The sequence below is a fragment of the Callospermophilus lateralis genome, chromosome 16 (genome assembly GCF_048772815.1).
Source record: "Callospermophilus lateralis isolate mCalLat2 chromosome 16, mCalLat2.hap1, whole genome shotgun sequence".
NCBI classification, from domain to species: domain Eukaryota; kingdom Metazoa; phylum Chordata; class Mammalia; order Rodentia; family Sciuridae; genus Callospermophilus; species Callospermophilus lateralis.
The window spans coordinates 59,340,135-59,361,775 of NC_135320.1; the positions used below are offsets into that span (position 1 = coordinate 59,340,135).

General features: G+C 30.5%; 1 protein-coding gene across 37 annotated transcripts in view; it reads left to right on the forward strand.

Moving 5' to 3' along the window:
* The window catches only part of Rims2 (regulating synaptic membrane exocytosis 2), a 551,056-nt gene that overhangs the window by 303,544 nt on the left and 225,871 nt on the right, over window positions 1-21,641 (forward strand). For 31 of the 37 annotated variants that reach the window (XM_076836166.2, XM_076836176.2, XM_076836171.2 and 28 more), the window contains 3 exons: window positions 5,620-5,750; window positions 10,850-11,021; window positions 13,881-14,034. In XM_076836166.2, coding sequence (XP_076692281.2) covers window positions 5,620-5,750; window positions 10,850-11,021; window positions 13,881-14,034 — 457 coding nt within the window. Of the gene's footprint in view, window positions 1-2,222; window positions 2,271-5,619; window positions 5,751-10,849; window positions 11,022-13,880; window positions 14,035-21,641 lie in introns of all 37 variants that reach the window. The other 6 variants (XM_076836167.2, XM_076836178.2, XM_076836165.2 and 3 more) reach the window with 1 other exon arrangement.

Genomic DNA, 21,641 nt, shown 5'->3' on the forward strand with positions numbered 1-21,641 from the left:
AAACTTGGGAAGGGTGATTATTCCATAGCATCAGAAACTCAATGATTGCCACTGAATTGTATATTTTAAAATGGTTCATTGTATATTTTATGAATTTCACTTGAATTAAACCCCACCAAATTCTAAATGTATTTTTACAGTCACTTTACTGTATGGATGCCTGGGTGAAGATTCAGTTTAAAAAGGCTAACTTCAGAAATCTGTGAATTGTCAGACTGAAATCATTTTAGAAGTAGAAAAATGTTTAAAGGATTAATTTATTTCAAATACTATTCCTTTTAAAGTAAATTTGATATATTTGGTTAGAGCAAAATAGGTGGGAAGCCAAGGAAAATAAAATGCATTTCTAGAGTACCTTGGTAGTCCATTTGTTCAGCATGTCTAGTTAATCTCTGTGAATTTCATATACCCCTTCTTCCATTTGCTAAAGAATTATCTGCCCAGGATATGCAGACAGATATCATAAGCACACTCCGCATCTGAGTACTTCTTCCTATGGCCATATGGCCATATGAAAAGGAAGATAGCTTGGATTTGAGACTTTGGTCTTTGGAGGGAGGGGGGAGATATGACTCATAATTAAATAATGTCTGCTTTTCTTTGGGTTTTAGGTTTATATCTTAAATAGCATCTGTCCAATGATAGTTGAATTGGGCAATAGTCCACCTATTCCTCACTGTTTCCGTGTAGCAGTGGAAAAGACAGAAAGAAGCTTTTAACTATTTATAACTTGAAAGAAGGAGACAAGAGAGATATCTGTAAGAAATATGAGGAATGGGATGGAATCTTGGTGAGAAAAGCAGAATTAAATGTCTTAAAATCCATTCTCAAACCCAGAGATACACATCTAGTTTTGGTCTTGATTTGACCATTGACATGCCTGGATTCTGATTACTGTGGTATCTTTTGGGAATGGTTTCAAAATGAAAGCAAAAAAAAAAAAAAAAAAAAAAAAAAAAGTCAGAAAAGAAAAGAAATTTTATTCTAAGAATTTGAAATAGAGTGTTTTTAATCAGAACGGGACTCCACTTCCTGTCTTTACATTATCTTGTGTTTTGAGTACAGGCAAGTATATCTATATTTTTTTTATGTCTTTGTTTCCTCATCTGCAAAATTTGGGATAATAACTAGTGTTGTTGGTAATAGGAGCCAATAAACTTGCAAAAAGTTGTCATTAAAGGCTTGAAAAAATATTAAGACCTGTATAAACAGTAGTAATGAGATATTGTCATTAATCAGCATGATTAGTAATAAATAATAGTGTCTCCAATTATAAACACTAAATGTCTGAAGATGGTGTTTAGTACTAGAAACTGGTATAGATTCTTAAAATGTGAATCATCAATTAATTATGTGCATCCCAGCACACTTTTATCTTAGTGTGCTTTTTTTGTTTGTTTGTTAAAGAAATTCTAAAACCAAGTTGGCTAAATTTTTTTGTATGGTTAAATTTACATCATTTTGGAAAAGTTCCACAATTACTTCCACAGATGACTTTTTCAATAATAATTCTATAATACTTTTTTTAATCTAACTTCTTTTTGGACTACACTTTTTTCCTAGGTACAGTTGACCCTCCATGTATTTTGTATCCATAGGTTAAACTGTGAATGAAAAGTATTTTAAAAAAAACCTGGACTACATATGTTCAGGCTTTTGTCATGTCATTATTTTCCCCAAAATACAGTATAATAACTATTTATATAGTAGTTACATTGTTTCAGGTATTATAGGCAATCCAGAGATGATTTAAAGCATAAGGGAGGGTGTGTGTATGACATTTTTCATAAGGAACTTGAGCATCAATGGATTTTGTTATTTGCTGTGTCCTGGAACAAACCTCTATGGATACCAAGGGCTGTAGTATGTAAGAGTAAGAGTAAAAATCTGAATTTTTTGATTCCTGAGTTATATTTACAATCATTCTTTCAGAATATACAGGCCCAAATATGTTATTTTATCTTAATTCCTGTTATGTTGACTACAGTTTAAAATCCTGATTAAATAAATATAATAGTTTGTATAGTTTTAATGTATCTTAACATTTATCAATATTAATTTACTTATTAAAATTATTTAATTTAAAAAAAGTAAGTTGTCATGAAAATATTGTATTTAAGGGATAGTTCTATGTCTTTATTTTTACTTTTGGTCTTTTAGTTCCAGCGTGTTGTCCTTTTTGGTTTTGTTTTATTGCTTTTTTCTTTAATTTTGCTTACCAGAGCCAAAGCCTTAGTAGAAGAACAACGCCTTTTGTTCCTAGGGTTCAGGTAAAGGCCTTGTCTGCCTGATAGAAATTAAATTGTGTTTTATCCCTTATTTGTATGTTTTTGGAAAATGCGTAGTAGGAAAACTTGTTTTGGTATGTTGCTCCAAGTCATATTATTGACTTTCAAATCATTTGATGAGCCAGCTTGTAAAAGTTCTGCATGGGGATTAGAATTCTGAATAAAAATTTAAAGAGACAATCTCTGTTAGTGATTTTATATGATAAAATAAAACTTTTAGGTTTCAAAGTGGCATTCAATATAGATTTATTTTATATTTCAGTTAAATATGTAACATTATAGAAATAACAGTTTTATACTGTTGATATTTTTCTTTGTTACACTAAGATTGCTGTCTCTTTAAATCATTCATTATATTACTTAACATCTACATTCTCTTGCATTTTCCAAGCAATGACTCCTTGGGGAGATTGGCAAATACATTTGTACCTTATTTAAAATGTGAATTTTATGCATACTGTATACAAGGTTCAACTTTTGGAAAGAACATTACTTTGAAAGAACAAAATCCAAATCCAACTGAAATGTGTTTGGCTTATTTTGTTTATATTATATCATTCCATTTAATTTATTGTAATATTTGGGTACAAGTTGTTTGCCTGTTTTCTCTAGGAAACCTTTATATGGTAAAATATTGTCAATATAGTATTTTTTAAAAGTAGTATTATGCCTTCCTTGCTTTGCTGCATGTTTTTAAGAATTTGCTGATTTTCAATAATAGTTACTTTGTTTAAATTTTAGAGATCAAAATTATTTTAGTTAATATGACAGTATAAAATATTTATGTACTGTTTAGCTTCTACTTAGAAAAATTAAAAACTGTTACATGGTAAAGCTGGGTTGATAATCAAATTAAACAATTAGAAGGATACCAAGATTTTATTAAAGAAATTAATTGAGCATGAAAATTTTCAGTACTAGAATTGTGAAAATATATTTGTTATATTTGGGGAAATCAAGAGCTATGTTTTAATCATTTTTTAAAGAGTTCAAATCAGAAACTTAAGTATATGATACAATTAGCTAACTAGTGAAATATTTGAACTGGATGTCTATTAAAAACTTATATTTTTAGTTTAAGTCCTACAATATAAATGAAAATTAGGGCTATCAAACATCCAGTGTAAGACAGCGTATAAAAAGGTGCAATTTTGATTAAATAATGAGTAGAATTAAAATTTACTTGTTTCCTATCTAAATTATTTTAATAGAATATACTTGGAAAGTACAATTTAAATAACTATAAAAGACCATTATGAAAATATGAATGCCATATCCTAATATTGGTTTGTATGAGAATTGAATGATATTAGTGATTTTTTGGTTTTCCATGGCATGAGGAAATATGAAAAGAATACTCTTTATGAGATTTATGAAATGTATCTCAACTGTTTAATGATTTTTGAGCAAAATTATTGCCTCTGAAGATGGTAACAAGTGCTTAGTCTCAAACCTTTGAAAAATTTTCACAATAATCAATAATTTATTCACATAATTTTCAGGTCAGTCTCATAATGATAAATATTGGCTATGTTTTTTAATTTTAAAGTTTATTGGAAAATTTTTTATTTTACCGTTTCAAAATCCTTTTTTCTTTGAGGTATCAACATTCATGTTATGATCCTTTGAGAAGGATTTTTTAATATGTTGAAAGAATAAAGCCATAAACTCTTTTATTACTAGTGAAAAATAAAGAACATAATAATTATTAATGTGATCATAGTCACACATTTTAGAGGAACTATGACACTATCTACATCTCTTTCATTTCATATACAGTGAAGCATTTCTGCATTTATTTTTTATTTGTTTTCTTCTCATGGCATTTGCCAAAAGAATATTTAACTCTTCACTCCACCCATACTTATGTATCTGTATTTTTATATTGTTAGACATACAGATGTTTGAACTTTTTCTCTTTCACTGGAGACTTTTTCCTTCAGGTTGTTGATTCCTTTGCATAAGGCAGTGGTTCTCAAATTTTAGTTATCTTAAGGTTCACTAGGAGGACTAATTAAAATGTAAATTCCAAGGCCCCATTCTGACTGAGTAGCTGAAGGTGGGCACAGAAATTTATAACTTTTAAATAAATAAGTCAGATAATACTACTGTAGGAGTTTGTTAGCCAGACTTTGAGAAACATTTTTTAGGGTCTGAGTTTTGAACTTAGAAACTCTTAAAAAAATTGCTATACAATAGGAAGATAATACCTATATTAATCATAAAGACTTAATAGAATATAAAAACTAGTAATTAATTTTTAAAATTTGGATATTTCTTACTCTTATTCCTATAAGAGGACTAATTATTTTTAGGAAAATAAAAGGGTTAGATATTTTCTCTACTCTTTTGGGCTGTCAGTCTATCTCTGCTAAAAGTTACTTAGTCTCTTGTTATCTAGAATATGAAGTGAGGCACTCAGGAAAGCCATGGTGGAATTGGAACTGAACTACCAGTGTTCCAGATATGATCAGAATTTATTTTTACCTGTAATTCTCAAGTTTCAAATTTTTGGTTCCTTTTCAGTTTCAAGATATTGGTCAGAGATGTACTGAGTTCTGAACCAAATGTGGATCAGAGCCATGGTTATCATAGATCCTGACATAATGGAATCAGCTATTTAGGTGTGAAGGTGTGAAGTATGTTTGTGGGAGATGATACCTGTTACGTGAAATGAATTTTGCACTGGATGTGAAGTTCCAATCCCTAATTATGGCACAGTTATTATTCTAAGGATGTGATGCATTTGCTTCACTAAAGAAAAAGGAACTTCATGTATGAAAAAGTAAAAAAAATAAAAATAAAAAATTATTAAAGCTTTAAATGTGAACTGGAAGAATCAATTGATCAAAGCTACTATTAAATCCTCTTTGCTCCATCTTTGAAATGTCTTGCTGTGGAATAACATGAAACATTTACTTGGAAATACCCTATGAATATCACATAAATAAGTTACTATCTTCTCAATTCGTTTTGAGGATTTATTCTAAACTCATTATAGGGGAAAGAAAATGAACTATAATGATTCTTGCTTAGAAAACAGAGCATTGATCATATTGCTCTTTTATTATGGTAGTATAATTATTATGTGAATATTAATAAAGTATTAGGATAATAAACAGTCCGAGTGATTTATCAATTAAAATATATGAACAAATTCTTTTATTCATTGATGTTATTATAATATATTCTTTCATTTTATAGTTTACTTAAATGAAATTTATATTTTGTGTTAATGTTAGTGTAAGACAATGGTGTGAAGATATTAGAAATGTAAGCATGTATTGGCAGTACATGTTTGAGCTGATAAATGAATATTTTTGCTTTTCAGATAAAACTATGGTTTGACAAGGTTGGTCACCAATTAATAGTTACAATTCTGGGAGCAAAGGATCTCCCCTCCCGGGAAGATGGGCGACCAAGGAATCCTTATGTTAAAATTTACTTTCTTCCAGACAGAAGGTAGGGATATGAAATAAAATAGATATTCTCGAAAATAAGTGGGAAAATATTAATAAAAAATGAGTGTTTGAATTCTATATTATTTATGTTTTTGTATTATACCAGTCAGATACTTTTGAAATCTAACACAAACATAATCATTCTCAGTTATCAGAATAATGCCAATTAAGTATTTGTGATTGTTCTTAAAAGTGGATTAAATATGCATTATATATTATTGAATATTTATTTTAAGCGTGTGTGAATCGTTTTTGAATAACACATATTTATTTATCAAAATCATTAAAATTTATAACCCTTAAAGTCAAATTTTTATCCAAACTCGAGAGACAAAAGTTGGAATTGATCCTAAAAATATTCATATTTATCTATAATTTATACCTCCTATTACATGATATTGTTTCACTCTATTCCACAAAATTAAAAAGTGCATTTCATTACCCCATATTAACAAGGAAACCCACTAGACTCAGTTTCAGTTTCTTCAAGTATTATTTGTTTTGATTTTAGTCAACATAAATGATGTTGTCTGCCTCCATTTAAATAGAGGTTTAGAATTGGAGGAATATCAAAATAATCTAATCTTTTTAATTTTAGGCATGTAAAAATGAAAGGGTCTCTGCAGTTGGGATCATTAAAACAAGGAGAATGTAATGATACCAATTACCCTTTCCTCAGCTATTGCCTCCCCTGGTTTCCAAGACAGAGTGCTCTCAAGAGCAGGTCATTTTTCTCAGGTCAGAAGTGACTGCACAAGGATGTGATCCTAAACATGTTCATATCTTTTCAGATTCTAATTTTCTTCTAAGTTAAGTTCATTAGGGTTCATTTGTATGTCAAAGTATCATCTGAACAACAATCTCAGCAAAGAAAAGGACAAAAGAAAATAAATGATTAATAAAGCCCTTACGGTTTATTTGATATATATATTTGAAGTGAGAATTGTAAAACAAATTCCTCATAACATATCAAGGTGCCACAACATCTGGTTATTAGAAACTATTTGCCATATAATTTTACTTTATAAAGTTAACTTGAAGAAAATTTTTTCTCTAACCAATTAGATTGTCTTTTGGAGAGGGATATATGTTGAACTGTAAGAGACAAAAGGACATTCGTAATTAGAGCCTAGACTTCATAGCTTCATATAAGTCTAGACTTCAGGTGAATGCCAGATGTCACAGCCAGATTAGCCTATCATCCTGGTAGTGAAGTCACATGACTTCTTCCAATAGTAGGATTTGTTACCCTAAGCATTGTTGATATGCCATGATAAAAATGTACAGGAAATGCTACATTATCATGTTTTTATACACACACATGACTTTCGTTTCTACTAATTCAAATCTTTAAAGAGAAACATTTTTTAAAGATGCCAAACTTCTATCAAATTATTGAATTTCTTTTTTGATTTGACTTTTTTTTAATTTTTATTTTTTACTTATTACATAACCTCTCTTCCTGCTTTCTGAGCAGATAGAAGTTAAAATGGTGAGGTAGCCCTCCTTACCCAGTCCCTTATATTCTAAATATAGCATTGTTTTCTCTCTTTTTTTTAATTTCAAGGAATTAAAGAAAATTTTGTTGTTGTTGATAGACCTTTATTTGTTTGTTTTTTATTTATATGCAGTGCTGAGAATCGAACCCAGTGCCTCACACAAGTCAGGCAAGTGCTACTGCTGAGCCCCAGCCCCAGTTCTAATATCAAGGAATTTGAGAGACATTTGAATTTTTTTTCTGAGATTATATCTCATCTGAATTCTTTGTTAGTTTATCAGGTCTTTGATAATTGTTATAGTAGGTAAATTTTGTAGCTGTCTTTGTTGAATGCATTGTGTTAGGGTTTTATTTCTAAAGAAGAATTCTCTGCTTAACTTAGAAACATTATTTTGACAGTTAACTTATCTTGTCAACTTTTTTTTCTGCTGTTGACTCAATTTATAAACACTAAACATAAATAAAGGAATATTTGTGCTTTGGTTATAAATTTTACTTTTCCTGGCAATATTTTAGGGAGAAATGCTTGAACAGATGAACATAGAAAACAATTCATGCTTTTTTTTGTTGTTGTTGTTGGTAAGATTTTGTGGAGGAGCAAATGAAGCTACACAAAGAAATCTACTCTAGAATCTCAGTTGAGCTATTAGAAAATTACTACAGTGCATAACTTACTAGTGCTATAAAAAATAACTGGGAATACTATGCACTCTTTCTAATATCTTGAAGTAAATTTGGTTACCAATGTATAGTTCTTTCTTTCTAAAACCACATAAAAACATGTATTATTAAGGCAAATGGAAAGCAAAAGTACTGATTGCATAAAGATATATATATATATAAAAAGCTTTAGGCTCTATTTTATTTTTACAAAATTTTAACTATAGGCTTAACATCTTTAAATATCTGTAACTGCTGTCTTGAACATCTTCATAGATTCTAACTGATTTTGGTTTTTAAGTAGTTTTAGCACTTTTTCAGTGCTTGACTTTATAGCATGATATGATTCTGGAGGCTTTGATTATAAATCTAAAAGAAAGTAAAACTCATTGTTTTTAACTTGCTGAAAATACAGTTATTTTTTCATGGTTCTTTTTTATGAATTGGTGCTTGGGCATAAACTAAATAGCTCTATTGAATTGTAATAATAGAGGTTAGGTTTGTAAGGAAATTTAGAAATTATCTTTTTCCCTTTCTACCCATTAAAGAAATCCCTTATAAAATGGTCATTCTTTGAGAGCTCTTTTCAGTTCTTTAAAAGAAAGTTCTTGGCTTATTCTCCCCTCCTTTCAGATTTTAGTGTAAACCATTTAAATTAGATAGTCAGCTCGTATTAAATATTTCCTTCCTGATCTTCTTGGTAGGAACTATGTCTTTTAACAAGGTCTCAAAATTTTTCATTCTTTCATGGATGGAATTTATGTGGATGCTAAATGAACATTTGTTAACAATTTAAACGAAGGAAGGGGGGAGAAAGAGCATACATCATTGTTTTTGTTATTACAAGTTGAGTATCCCTTATCCAAAATGCTTGGGATCAGGAGTGTTTCAGATATCAGAATTTTTCAAATTTTTTGAATATTTACATATATATAAGAGTCATCTTGGGAATATGACCGAAGTCTAAATACAAAATTTCATTTAAATTTCCTATAAGCTTTGTACACATAGCCTGAAGGTCATTCTGTACAATACTTACAATAATTTTGGTGTGGAATTGTCCACTCGTGGCACCATGTCAAAATTCAAAACAGAATGGATTTTGGAGCATTTCATATATTATATTTTTGTATTAGTGATGCTTAACATGCATTCCTTTTATTTAGTTATTCTTACATACTGTATATACATATGTATATGTATATATAGTATGACTTCTTTTTCATGTATAGCAATAAAATCTAGGTGGGTTTGCAAATTTAGTTTCATACAGTGCTTTCAAAATTTGTAAAGATACATTGTATATAATCTTTTCTGTGTGTGTATTAACAAGTTCATTATCAGTGTACCTAAAGGAAGCTTTCTCTCATGTTACATATAATGCTCTGGAAATACATAATTTTATTATGCAAGTCAAATCTATATTAAAACTTAATATTCCTAAAAGAAGTTGTGTAACTTCTTTTTTTTCAGAGATGTTTAGTCTTTCTTTGTTCTTTGTCCTGTTTATTTCCTAGCTGTATTACTTAGCTTTCTGTGCTGTGACAAAATATCTGAGATAAACAACTTAAAAGGAGGAAAGATATGTTTTGGTTATGGTTTCAGTATATGGTCACTTGGTCCTGTCACTTTGGGCCTGTGGTAAGAGAGAACATCATGACAGGGAGTGCCTCTTTGAGCAGAGCTGTTTACCTCATGGTGGATAGGAAGGAGCAGGGTGGAGGACCAGCAGCCAGAATCCCAAAATCCCATTCAAGGTCATTCCCTCAATGAGCTCAAGTCTTCCACCTAAGCCCTGCCTCCCACAATTTCCACCACCGATAGGCCATCAGCAAGGTACCAAGCTTTTAACATTGTGCTTTTGGGGGACATTTAAGATCTAAACTATAACAACAGCATTCTTAGAACAGTGCTGTGCTGAGAGAATTTGAAGCGTTAATATTATTCTAATTGGAGTTCACTTTTTTGCCACTTCTCATTTTAAATAGGCTCCCTAGTTTAAAGTTTACTTCCTAGATGATTTTCTCTATTTCTATCCAGTTTTTGATCCTCCTTAATAAATAGAATAGTGATCTCCAAAGAGGATGGAGATATAACATAGGGGATGTGTATGTATGTGTATATGTGTGTGTGTGTGTGTGTGTGTGTGTGTGTATATATATATATATATATATATATATATATATATATATATATAACCAGTACCATGATATAATATGGTACAGCATGTGTATATTTTTAAATATACATGCAAATAGTGACATGCTATTTAAAACATGATAAAAATATGCCATCAAAATAAGTATGAAACTGTTTTGAGTTGTAAGTCCCATCTGTCCAGATGATCCTCTTGCATTTCCAGCCCACATATTGTGGCTAGTTTACATAGAAACAATTTTCAATATTTTAGAAGACATGGTATGTTGAACAAGCAAATGGTATTTCTTGTATATAAGGAAGTAACTTTATAAAATGCATATAAATTGCTTATTAACTGAACCATCTGAATATGATATGTACATTGCAATTTACTCTTATTTTTATACAATTATATGTCAGCAGTTTAAATGAATACTATGTATAATTTTACTGGTCAATTACCATTTTGAAGGTTTCCAATAGAACAATAAGTTAAAAAAATTTAGAGTTAAGATTATCCATTATTTACATTATTTTTATTTATTTATCTTATTTACATTTTGAGATATTATATTTTCAATTTTTGGGCTTTGGAAAAAATTGAATTCCTGATATTATTGTTATACTTTTAAGTATGGCATAATTATACATCTTATAAATTTTAACAATGTTTTAAAGATAATAATATTTTCAGTATGACAAATTTGTGATAGAATTTCACTTCTCCCCTGAGAAATTTTAAATTAGTAAATCTTAGGGCAAACAGAGTTTTATATAAGTTTATATATTCTTTTCTTTCATAGTGATAAAAACAAGAGAAGAACAAAAACGGTTAAAAAAACATTGGAACCCAAATGGAACCAAACATTCATTTATTCTCCAGTTCATCGAAGAGAATTTCGAGAACGAATGCTGGAAATTACCCTTTGGGATCAAGCTCGAGTTAGAGAGGAAGAAAGTGAATTTTTAGGAGAGGTACCTGAAATTATTTAAAGTTCACATTATTTATGTTATTCTAAATACTTTCTTTAATGACTATGAGTAAATTTTTATATTTCAAACATGAATAAGTAAGCATAATTTTTTAATTTAATAGAATGAATTTTGCTACTTACTACTTTAAAATAAAATGATAGCATAGAAAACAATGGCTCTAAATTATTTTTTATTAAAGCTTAGCATGCTGGTGATGGTGCACAACTATACTCCCAGCTACTAGGGAAGCTAAGGCAGGAGGATCAACTTGTGCACAGGAATTCAAGGCTAATCAGAGCAACATACTGACTCCCCATTTCAAAAATAAATACATACATAAATAAATAAATATTATGTGATAGTTTTTACTGCTTATTCTTACTACAGAAATCTCAGTTGAATGATAGAATGTTTCTATTTCACAAAATGCTTTGCTTTATATTATCATGTATATCTTATTATATCTTATCTTACTGTACCACTAGTAAGTAGTTCAATCATTCATTCATGGATTAGTTTTTAATGTAGAAGACACTGTGTTAAGGTCTGAGATTTCAAAGATGAATAAGGCATGTTACTTCATATTAGGGAATTTACAATGCACTGGGGATTCAGACAAGTGAATGACAATTATAATATAGCGCACCAACTGCTGTAAGAGGGAAACTACAAAAGGAATACATAATTCAGTAGAGTGACTCATTTCATAAGTGTCAAAGGAAGGTTCAATGAGAACTGGAATGTGGCAAAATCAAGAGAAGTGAAATTCCTGCAAGGGAATAACAAGACAATCAAGGCTGAGGGAATTTGGGGCAACCACGTTGAGATTGGCAGGAAAAGTGGTTAGAAATGAGACTTGTGTGTTAAACTAAAACCCGATCATGTCATTTAATATAATATATTAAATTTTGATTTATCCTGGGATAATGGGAACCAATGATAACTTTCAGAAAAAGCCTGGCTCAATTGTATTTGTACTTGAAAAAATATGTTTAATTGTAAGGTGATGAATATATTAGAGAGGAGCATCTTAAGAAGCAGTTCTCCAGCTATTAGCATTCTAAGTTATCTACTTTCCAGCCTTTTCCAGTGTTTGGTTTTTCTGAGTAAATTAATTGGTAATCTCTTTGGAAAAACAATAGTCAACAGAAATATAGAAATGAATGTTGTTAGCTAAGAAACCAAAGTAAACCAATTTGGGAAGAAAGGTAATACAGTTCTGAGCGGAAATTCTGAAGCGAGCTGCCTAAGTCTACATACTTGGCACTGCCACTTCCTGGCCTTGCATGCTTGAGCAAGTTATTTAACCTAGCTGTGCTTCAATTTTCTCTTTAGCCAAGTGGAAATAATACTGCAAACTGGGCAAACTAAGGTTTATATGAGGATTAAATAAATATGTTGTTTGTGTCTCTGCGTGTAAACATTTGGAACATACTACATGCAATTCTAAAAATAATTAGGGAAAGTTTGGACAGCATGAAATAATAACTTGCTCATTTTGCTCTTTATTCCTATAGCTAAATAATTCAGCAATTTATTTTTATGTTGCAGGTCTGACTAACACAAGTGCAAACACTCAAAATTATGTAACACTCTAAAACAGTAATTTATATCTACATTCTGATTTCTTTTGCAATTTAAAAAACATTCATATTATAATATGGTTTCCATTAACAGCTCCTTGCTTTTTTTCCTTTTCTGTTTTTTTTTTCAATTGACAGGTGATAATTGTACTTTTTTTATGAGGTATAGTGTGATATTTAATGTTACTTTAATCCTTAGCGTGATGGTACTGTGTACACAGAGTTTTGAGTAAGACAGATGAATGCATTTTGCCTTTTTCACTTATGGGCTGCTGTGATCTTAGACAAGTTCTTTTAATCTTTCTTAGGTCTTGGTATTCTGGTCTGTAAGATCAAATTGTAGATTTTTTTTTCTGACAATTAAGATATATAAAATAAAGCATGGTTCTTAATACACAGGTTCTTGAAATTTATTTTTCTCTCCTCATTTATGAATTCTAGTGAGGTTATACTAGTGATGATAAAAAAGAAAGCTTTTTAAATTAGAAAATAATGTGCTCATACGTTATTATTGCAGACATTTTAAAAGTAAATTGTATTATTTATGTCGTGGCAAATTTAATAGCCTCTAACATTTGGGTAGTCAAGGGTCTATGAAATAAATATTTTAGATATTTAAAACTATTAAATCACTAAGAAGTTAGAAAGAATTATCTTAGTTATTATCAAAATATATTGATAATTTTGAAACATCTATATTACCTTGTTATTTACTTTCTTGCATTATAATTATACGTAGTAGCTGAGTTCATCATGAGAAAATCATACATGCATGGTATGACCCACTCCATTGTAGTTACTGTTCCTGCCACCCTCTCCTTCCTACCTTCACTCTACTGATCCTCCATTTTTTCCAACCTTGATTGGTGCTATTCACACTACTATAGGTGAAATTCCCTGTGGCATATTTTGTGTGCACATAACTTAATTTTGTCAAATTTATTCTGCCTTACCTTTCCTTTCTTGTCCCTCTTCTCTCTTTCTTGATTTCCACTGATCTTCCCTATATCCTTATGATATCTGATCCCTGCTTCTTTATTTTGTTTTAGTTTCACATATGAGAGAACATTTGACCCTTTATGTTCTCAGCCTGGATTATTCCACTTAGCATGATATTCTCCATTTCCATCTATTTACTGGAAAATGCCATATAAATGATTTTGTTTTTGATTTAACAGTATTACTATTATAATTATTATAAAAGTTAAAAGACCACTTAAGAGAATTTCCTTACTATTGGCATATTATAACAGTCCTTTGTCTCTTGGAATTTTAGATTTTAATTGAATTAGAAACAGCATTATTAGATGATGAACCACATTGGTACAAACTTCAGACCCATGATGTCTCTTCATTGCCACTTCCCCACCCTTCTCCCTATATGCCACGAAGACAACTCCATGGAGAGAGCCCAACGCGGAGGTTGCAAAGTAAGTTTTCAGCAAAATGTGTACTTTCATTGACTTTTTCTAATCTTGAGCATATTTCTGACTGAATTTAGAGTTCTAGTTATGGGTATTAAGAAGTGTCTGTTAGTGTTTTCATAGCTATTCTTAAAGCTTTTCAATTATTTGAGACACTAACATAAGGTTATACCTATAGCTTTTACTCAACACAGTATTTAAGGGCTTAATCGTTCTATTTTGGATGCTGTGTCCCTAAATAAGCATAGTTATGTTTAAATCCTTATTCTTAGAATCTTAAATATAGGAATGGTATAGCTAATAGAGTTTGTTTGTGTATCTGTATATACTCAAATTAATGATTTTCACTTTCATTGTCCCAAGTATTTTATGCCTATCTTCGGTAGTAGGTATAGCATACTGTTTGAAATTATGAACTTTAATTTCAGGCTGAGTTTAAAATTTGATTCTCAAACTTTTGAGTTGAATAACTTGAGGCAGATGATCTCTCTATGCCTCAGCTTCCTCAGTTATAAATGGAAATAATAATATCTACCTTACCAGGTGCTTAGAAGAATGAATTAATTTCAGGAACATAAATTGATATTATTGTCATTATTCTTGTTATGATTATTAGTGTTTAGATTTTACCTTGGGTTATATATAGTCTGACTAATATAATTGCATCAGTCCAGAGAAGTTTAACATAACCTCAGAAAATTTTTCTGTATTGAAAAGTGACATTTTTGGCTCTTTGCACTCACAATAATAGATTCTAATGAATCTATTATTGAAAGATAAGGTAGATAATTGCTGATTTGGATAGTATTCATGGAGTAGTTTACTTTTCACAGAATCTGATTTAGCAACATTTTTTATCCAATACTGAAACACCAATTGACATTAACTAAAATTCAGAAATGTCCATTTATTAGCACAAATGCTGTGTCATTTATTAATTATGGCAAGGTACCTGGCACCATAACAATTAACTATTGTGTATAATGGATTAAACCTTCCTGGTGAATGGAGGGGCTAAATTATGTGTATAATGATAAGTATAGAATTAAGAGCAGAAGATTGGTCTTATGGAATATTTAGTTAGTCACAGCAACACCTAAAGAAATATTTTGCTTCTTTAAAAGTAATCTGTTGATTGGAGTTTTATTTTTACTAAATGTAATCTCATACACTTGAATGGTATTAATTGAATAATGGCGCTACCCTACTCACTTTCAGCCTCCCCATACAGTAAATACCATTGACCCATATTTGTAAGTTCCCTTACAAAACCGTTGATTGGAATAATTATAAAAATGTAACAGATTTTGTGAAACTAATTTTATTTTTTGTGGCCACAATCATCTTTTCAATTCAGTCTTTCTAAAACACCCTGTAGAATAATGGGTTGAACATAACAAGTATAAGCTATTATGTACTAGTTCTTATAGTTTTAGTTTCTAGGCTACTCATGCTAACCATCACTATCCTTTCTTATAGGACTGGCCTTTTTTTTTTTTCACCTACTCCACTTATGATAGCAATAATTAGTAGGTTTGAGAACTGTCAATACCTGAAACTCTTAAAAGAAAGTATTAATTTTTTTCTCCCTAGTCATTTGGGAATAGTGGATGTAAGAAAACATGAGATATTTTCTAGGTTACTGTATGTGTCGTGGATTTTCCTGCAATTAATTTAATTATTCTTCACACCATTTGTGTCTTTTACATGTAGTTAGGGTAATGATGTCCATCTCACTCCACCATCTTTTTACCCCCATAACCCTCCCTCCCCTTTTCCCTATCTAAAGTTCCTCCATTACTCTCATGCTCCACCCTCCAAAATGAAACAAAAAAACAGAGACATGTCAAGAAAAATGGGCAATAAATTTGACCAAGCACTTCATGAAAGAATATATGTAAATGGTCAGTTAATCTTAGAAAAGGTTTCTAGAGTAATGCAATGATGCACAATGAAAGAATACACTACACCCACTTGAATGGTGATGATGATGATGAAAAGCAATGAAGATACCAAATATAAATAAAAAATTTGGAGAAATTTGAACCTTCAATGGATGCTATAGGAAATATACATTGATATAAACTGGGAAACTGTCTAGCAATGTCTACTGTAATTGAATATAGCATGGTCTATTATCTATCTATTCTACTACTTGGTATATTTGTAGGAAAAAAATAAAAAAAGAAACACATATTATGAAAAACCATGTATGAGAACATCCATAACTGCAATCTTAGGAATAGCCAAACCTGCCATAAACTTTCCATCAACTGTAGAATGCATAGATTGCTGTATATTAATAGAAAGGAATACTTTATAGCAACAAAATAAATTAACTGGTATATATATATAACAATACTGATACAGTGCATAAACATGCTAGAAGAAAAAAAGCCAGATATGAAAATTACACATCGTGTGTAATTTCATTTCTATAAAATTCATACATGTGTTTTTCATTTATAAGAAGTTTAAAAACAAGGAAAACTATTCTATAAAATTTGAAACCAGGAGATTGCTGTTACCTTGTCAAGGGGAATGATTACTTGAATTTTCTAAGAGGTAGGCTGGTAGAATGCTAGTAGTTTTCTATTTCTTGATTTGAGTGCTAGTTACATAGTGTTACACTATAAAAATTCACTCAGGGGTGTGTGTGTGTGTGTGTGTGTGTGTGTGTGTGTGTGACTTATACATGGTTTTGTATGCATGCTATATATATATATATATATATATATATATATATATATATATGTAAAAAGTTTACTTTAAAATATAGTTTGCTTCTAAGGATGGTCACGTAACTCATATTCCAACTAATTCTCCTCCTAGTAATAATTATTAATTGCCTAAAACATTTCAATTTCAAAAAGCTATTTAGATACTAGAAAAAAAAAACAAGTACAGGCAGAAATTAGTGATATGACCCTTGAAAAAACAAACTAGCTTTTTCCTGAGGATATTCCCTTTTTTGATTCAGTGGAGAAGATATATGGGTCAAGTAAAAAGCCTCAGTCTTATATAAGGCTGAGGAAACAGAAATAAGAATTCAGAGCTGCTGGCATTGAGATGCAAATCCAGGAAGGAAGGACCTACAAGCCTCCCAAATTTTAAAGACCTAAATTAGAACAAAAAGAATCCTCCAAGCCTTGTCTAAATTGTGATCTGCAGAGGGAGAAACAAAAACAAATATAGCAGGTTAATTTCTGTAATAAAATCTTACATAAAAGTTACATTGTTAAGTAGAGGTTAGCATCTTTTGTTCTCCATATACTGGTAACACTTTTAAATATTTCCCCATTATAGTAATGCTTGCTTTAAGATTTTTGTGTTACTCCAAGAGAATCAAGAAAGTCTATTTTATCCTTAGGTTGATAATAGTTTTTAATCTTGAGTGGATGTTGAATTTTTTAATCTTTTTTTACATGTATATATATTATCACATGACATTTCTTTTTCATTCTATTAGTGTGGTAAATTACACTGTTTTTCAAATGTAAAGACAACCTTGAATTCCTGGAATAAACTTAGCTAGCTCAAGATGCATTGCCCATTTTGTACCTTTATAATCATTTTGTTGATTTTATAGAATTTTTACATCTATATTCACACAGAAGAGAAAGATTGTCTTTTATCCCCCACCCCCCACGATTTTTGGTAATATCCTCATTGGCCCTTATTATAACATTAATTAAAAGAGTGAATTCTCCTCCTTTTCTCTATTCAATACCTTTTATTTTCTTGAAGTACTTTGGTATAAATGTCATGCTGGACTCAAAATGTTTGGAAATATTCTCTCATTTTTTTATTTGTGTAGAAGAATTTGTACCTTACCAATGTTAATTCTTCTTTAAGTGTTGTGAAGTATTCACTACTAAAGTAATCAGGGCTAGTACTATCTTGTGTATAGGTCTTATAGTAGAATTTTATTTCTCTACCAGATTTAGAACTATTCAAAATGGGGGTCTTCTGTTGTTAAACTTAGTTGTGTTTTTCTTGAAATTTGAAAATTTCTCCTAATATTTTCATTTCATTTGCATAAAATTGTTAATTATAATGTTCTATCTAGTTAATATCTTTTGGATGTTTATTTGTATCTTGTTTTCCATAATATTAATAAGTTGTTTCTTTCCCTCCCCACCCCATAATTCTGCCTCACTAATCATCTATCAATTTTATTGTCTTTTTAAATTCAACTTTTTGTTTCATTAACTTTCTGGTTTTATGTTTTTCCTTCTATCAATGCGTCTTTTTATTGTTTCTCTCTACTTTCTTTAATATTAATTTGTTTACTTTTTACATTCCTTTAGAAGGAAATTTAGATAATTTTTAATCTGGTGTTTTTGTTAACCTGTGTGATATTTCAGAGTTCATTATTAAATTTCTATTCTCTGATAGATACCTAGAATCATTCTACTTCTGAATGGACTCTGAACAATTAAGAAATTTTAGAATAGCTATTTTTTCTTTATATAGTAATATGATCAATTTTGGTAAATATTCTTTAAAATAATATTTATTTTGACATAATTTTGACATACATCTTCTTGTATGTCAAGTAAGTCAACTTTATTAATTTCATTCTTCAAAGTTTCCACTTTTGCTAACTTTTGTCTGATTATTTCATCAGTTGTTGAGAGATATATGTTGAAATTTTCCTCTGGATTGTGGAATATTTTAGTTTCTTTTAGCTTTATCACTCTTTGCTGTATGTACTTTGAAGTTATTAGGTGCATATAAATCTAGAACTGTTATATTTTTCCTAGCAGACTGATAATTATCCTTAAAGAATATTTCTCTATATCTAGGAATATTTTTGCCTTAAGGCCTTCTTTGATTTATGTTGCTATTAATACGGTTGCTTTTATTTTCATTATTTTTGCATGGTATAACATTTGTAATTTTTTTGATTTCCACCTGTCTGAGTCCTTATATTTAAGTCTTCTGGCCAAGCATGGTGGTGCATGCCTGCAATCCTAGTGACTTGGTAGGCTGAGGCAGGAGAGTTGCTAGTTTGAAGCCAGCCTGAGCAAGTGAGAGAGATCCTATGCAACTTAGTAAGATCCCATCTCAATGTAAAAAAAATAAAAAGGACTGGGAATGTAACTCAGTGGGAAATGCTGCTGAGTTCAATTCCCAGTACTCTATCCCACCCCACCCACCAAGCCCATTGCAAAAAAAAAAAAAGGTGGTCTCAAAGTGTTGTAAAGTTGGTTTCCTTTCCTCCTTCCTTCCTTTCTTTTTATGGTGTTGAGGATTTAACCTAGGGCTTCATGCATGCTAACCAATTACTTTACCACTGAGCTGTGCCTGCAGCCCCTAAAGGTTTTTTATTTTTTTATTTTTTTTTTTATTTTTTTTTTAATCCTACAAGACTTACTGTTAATTCATGTGTCTACATTTAATGCAGTTCTTATAAGTTTGCCTTAATATGTTGCATAGTATTATTTGTTTTTAACTTATCTTTTTATCCTCCTTCCATGATTTCTTTTGACATCCCCATTGTTTCAATTACAACAACTAATATTTAAATTTTATGTTTATGGTGATTGATTTTGTAATTGATATATTATACTTTGGTAGCAGACATACTCCTGTTTACAAACTTGAATGTAAAATGCACTTTATTTTTTGTTTTGCACTTTATTTTCAATAATTATATTTAATGTGATTCTGAGGTATCTTTGTCTCCAGGTTAACAAATATCTGTCATTATTCCTTTTCTTTACTTACTCTCACTTCTCAATAGAAAGAATTGGAAACCAATAAAAAGGAAAAATAGAAAAAAAGGTCCACTAATTTTAAATCCTTATTGATCCTCACTGACAAGTCCCAGTATACAGTGGTTACTGCAACCTGCATGACCATTAATTCAGAAAACTGGCCGAGGGATGGGTGATGGGGGATTAGAAAAGACAAACACACATAGTGAGAAAGCTGAGACCAGGTGGAACATTTCACCCTGATGGCGATATAATGACCCAGAGCTAGCTCAGCATGTTTATTATGTAAATTTTAACATCAAAGGGGTTTTCTGTGAGAAAGTTTCTTCAAAGCACATAGGACTAAGATCCAAGACCAGCGGCCCAATTATAATTATTAGCTTCCTCTTATAATTGTCTACTACTGGCAGCTTGTATCTGAGCTTAGGTTAAGACTGATTGCTCTGTGGTAGTCACAGAACCTCCTTTTGAGAAGGGCATTATCATAACAACTGGGCTATCTCAACTGTTGCCTTGTACCAAGAGTTCCCAGCACAGGTGTGCTCCTGTCACAGAACAGTTAAAGGCCATAATTCAAGTTACTGCTCCTGACAAATGGTTACTTAAAATCAAGTCTAGGAATAGGACTTTCTGCGAAATCTGACTGCTTCAGTATTAATATCCAGAATGTCTAGCCACATCAATGAGCTGCTGCTCTGGTACTGCAATCTGAATCTTAACCATTGCTTGTCTCTGGTTGGAAAGTTTCTCAATATGGAATTTATTTTAATTCCAGGATTCTCTGACCATTGTTTCCTTGCTAATGCTGGGAAAATTTTGAACTTTAACAGTGCTGCCTTCTTTATATCCCTCTAGAATAATCTCATTCTCTCCTCCTTCCTCTCAAACATAATCTCATTCTCCCCTCATATAATCTGCTTAATAAATTTGGAGTTTGGAGAGTAAAGTAACTGAAACATGGACTCCTTAATTCAAAGAAGCACAAAGCTCATTATACCCTTTAAAATGTTGGAGGGGAAAATACAAGGATAATAAAACATAAATATACCTCAGTGCATGATCATGGCATACTTGTTTTTTGACTTTTATAAGTTTTATATATTGTGGGAAGGAGAGATATAAAAATTAAAAGTTTGTTTGGAATGCTGAAGTAATTTAGAGGTGGAAGCTGTGATGAGCATTTAAACTGGACTTGAAATAGTAGAAATGCACTACATTGTGATGAGAAAAGTAGTAAATTTGTGAGAATACAAATAATTTTAATTAGTATGGTGAGATTTATTGCAGAACATTGAGTGTCAAGGATTAGGAGATTTACCATCTTAAAATAAATCTGAGAGAAGAGATATGAAAGAAATTGTACAGTAACATCTTATTTATTATCTCTTTTAAATGTGTTGCAATCTGAAAAAAAATGTGCTTTGTGGGGTAGAGGGGTTCCTTTATTTACTGTATTAAAAACTGCCTACCTTGTTTATTAGAATTAGAGAACAATTAAATACAGTAAATGTTAGTTAAGGCAGTGATCTGCAATGGAAAAATTTAGGGGGTTGGGGGTAGCTTTGTTCTCTTTGTCTGCTTGCTTTTAGATTGTAGGTTTTCAGCAGAATATGAAGGTAATAGTCTCTAACTAGGCAGTATCACTATATATATCTTCATATATATATATATAATTACTATCACCTCTCATCAAAATTCCTTTTCAACACTTTTCAGCATCACAACCTGAATATAGATTATATATAGTTTATGTATATAATTTAGAATATCTGCTACACCATACACATGTATCTAGTCTATATTTTTAGTTTTTATTATTAAAATTTCTGCAAGAAAAATAACTTCAATAACTTGAAACGTTCTGACATCTGATATTTTATTCTCATTTTT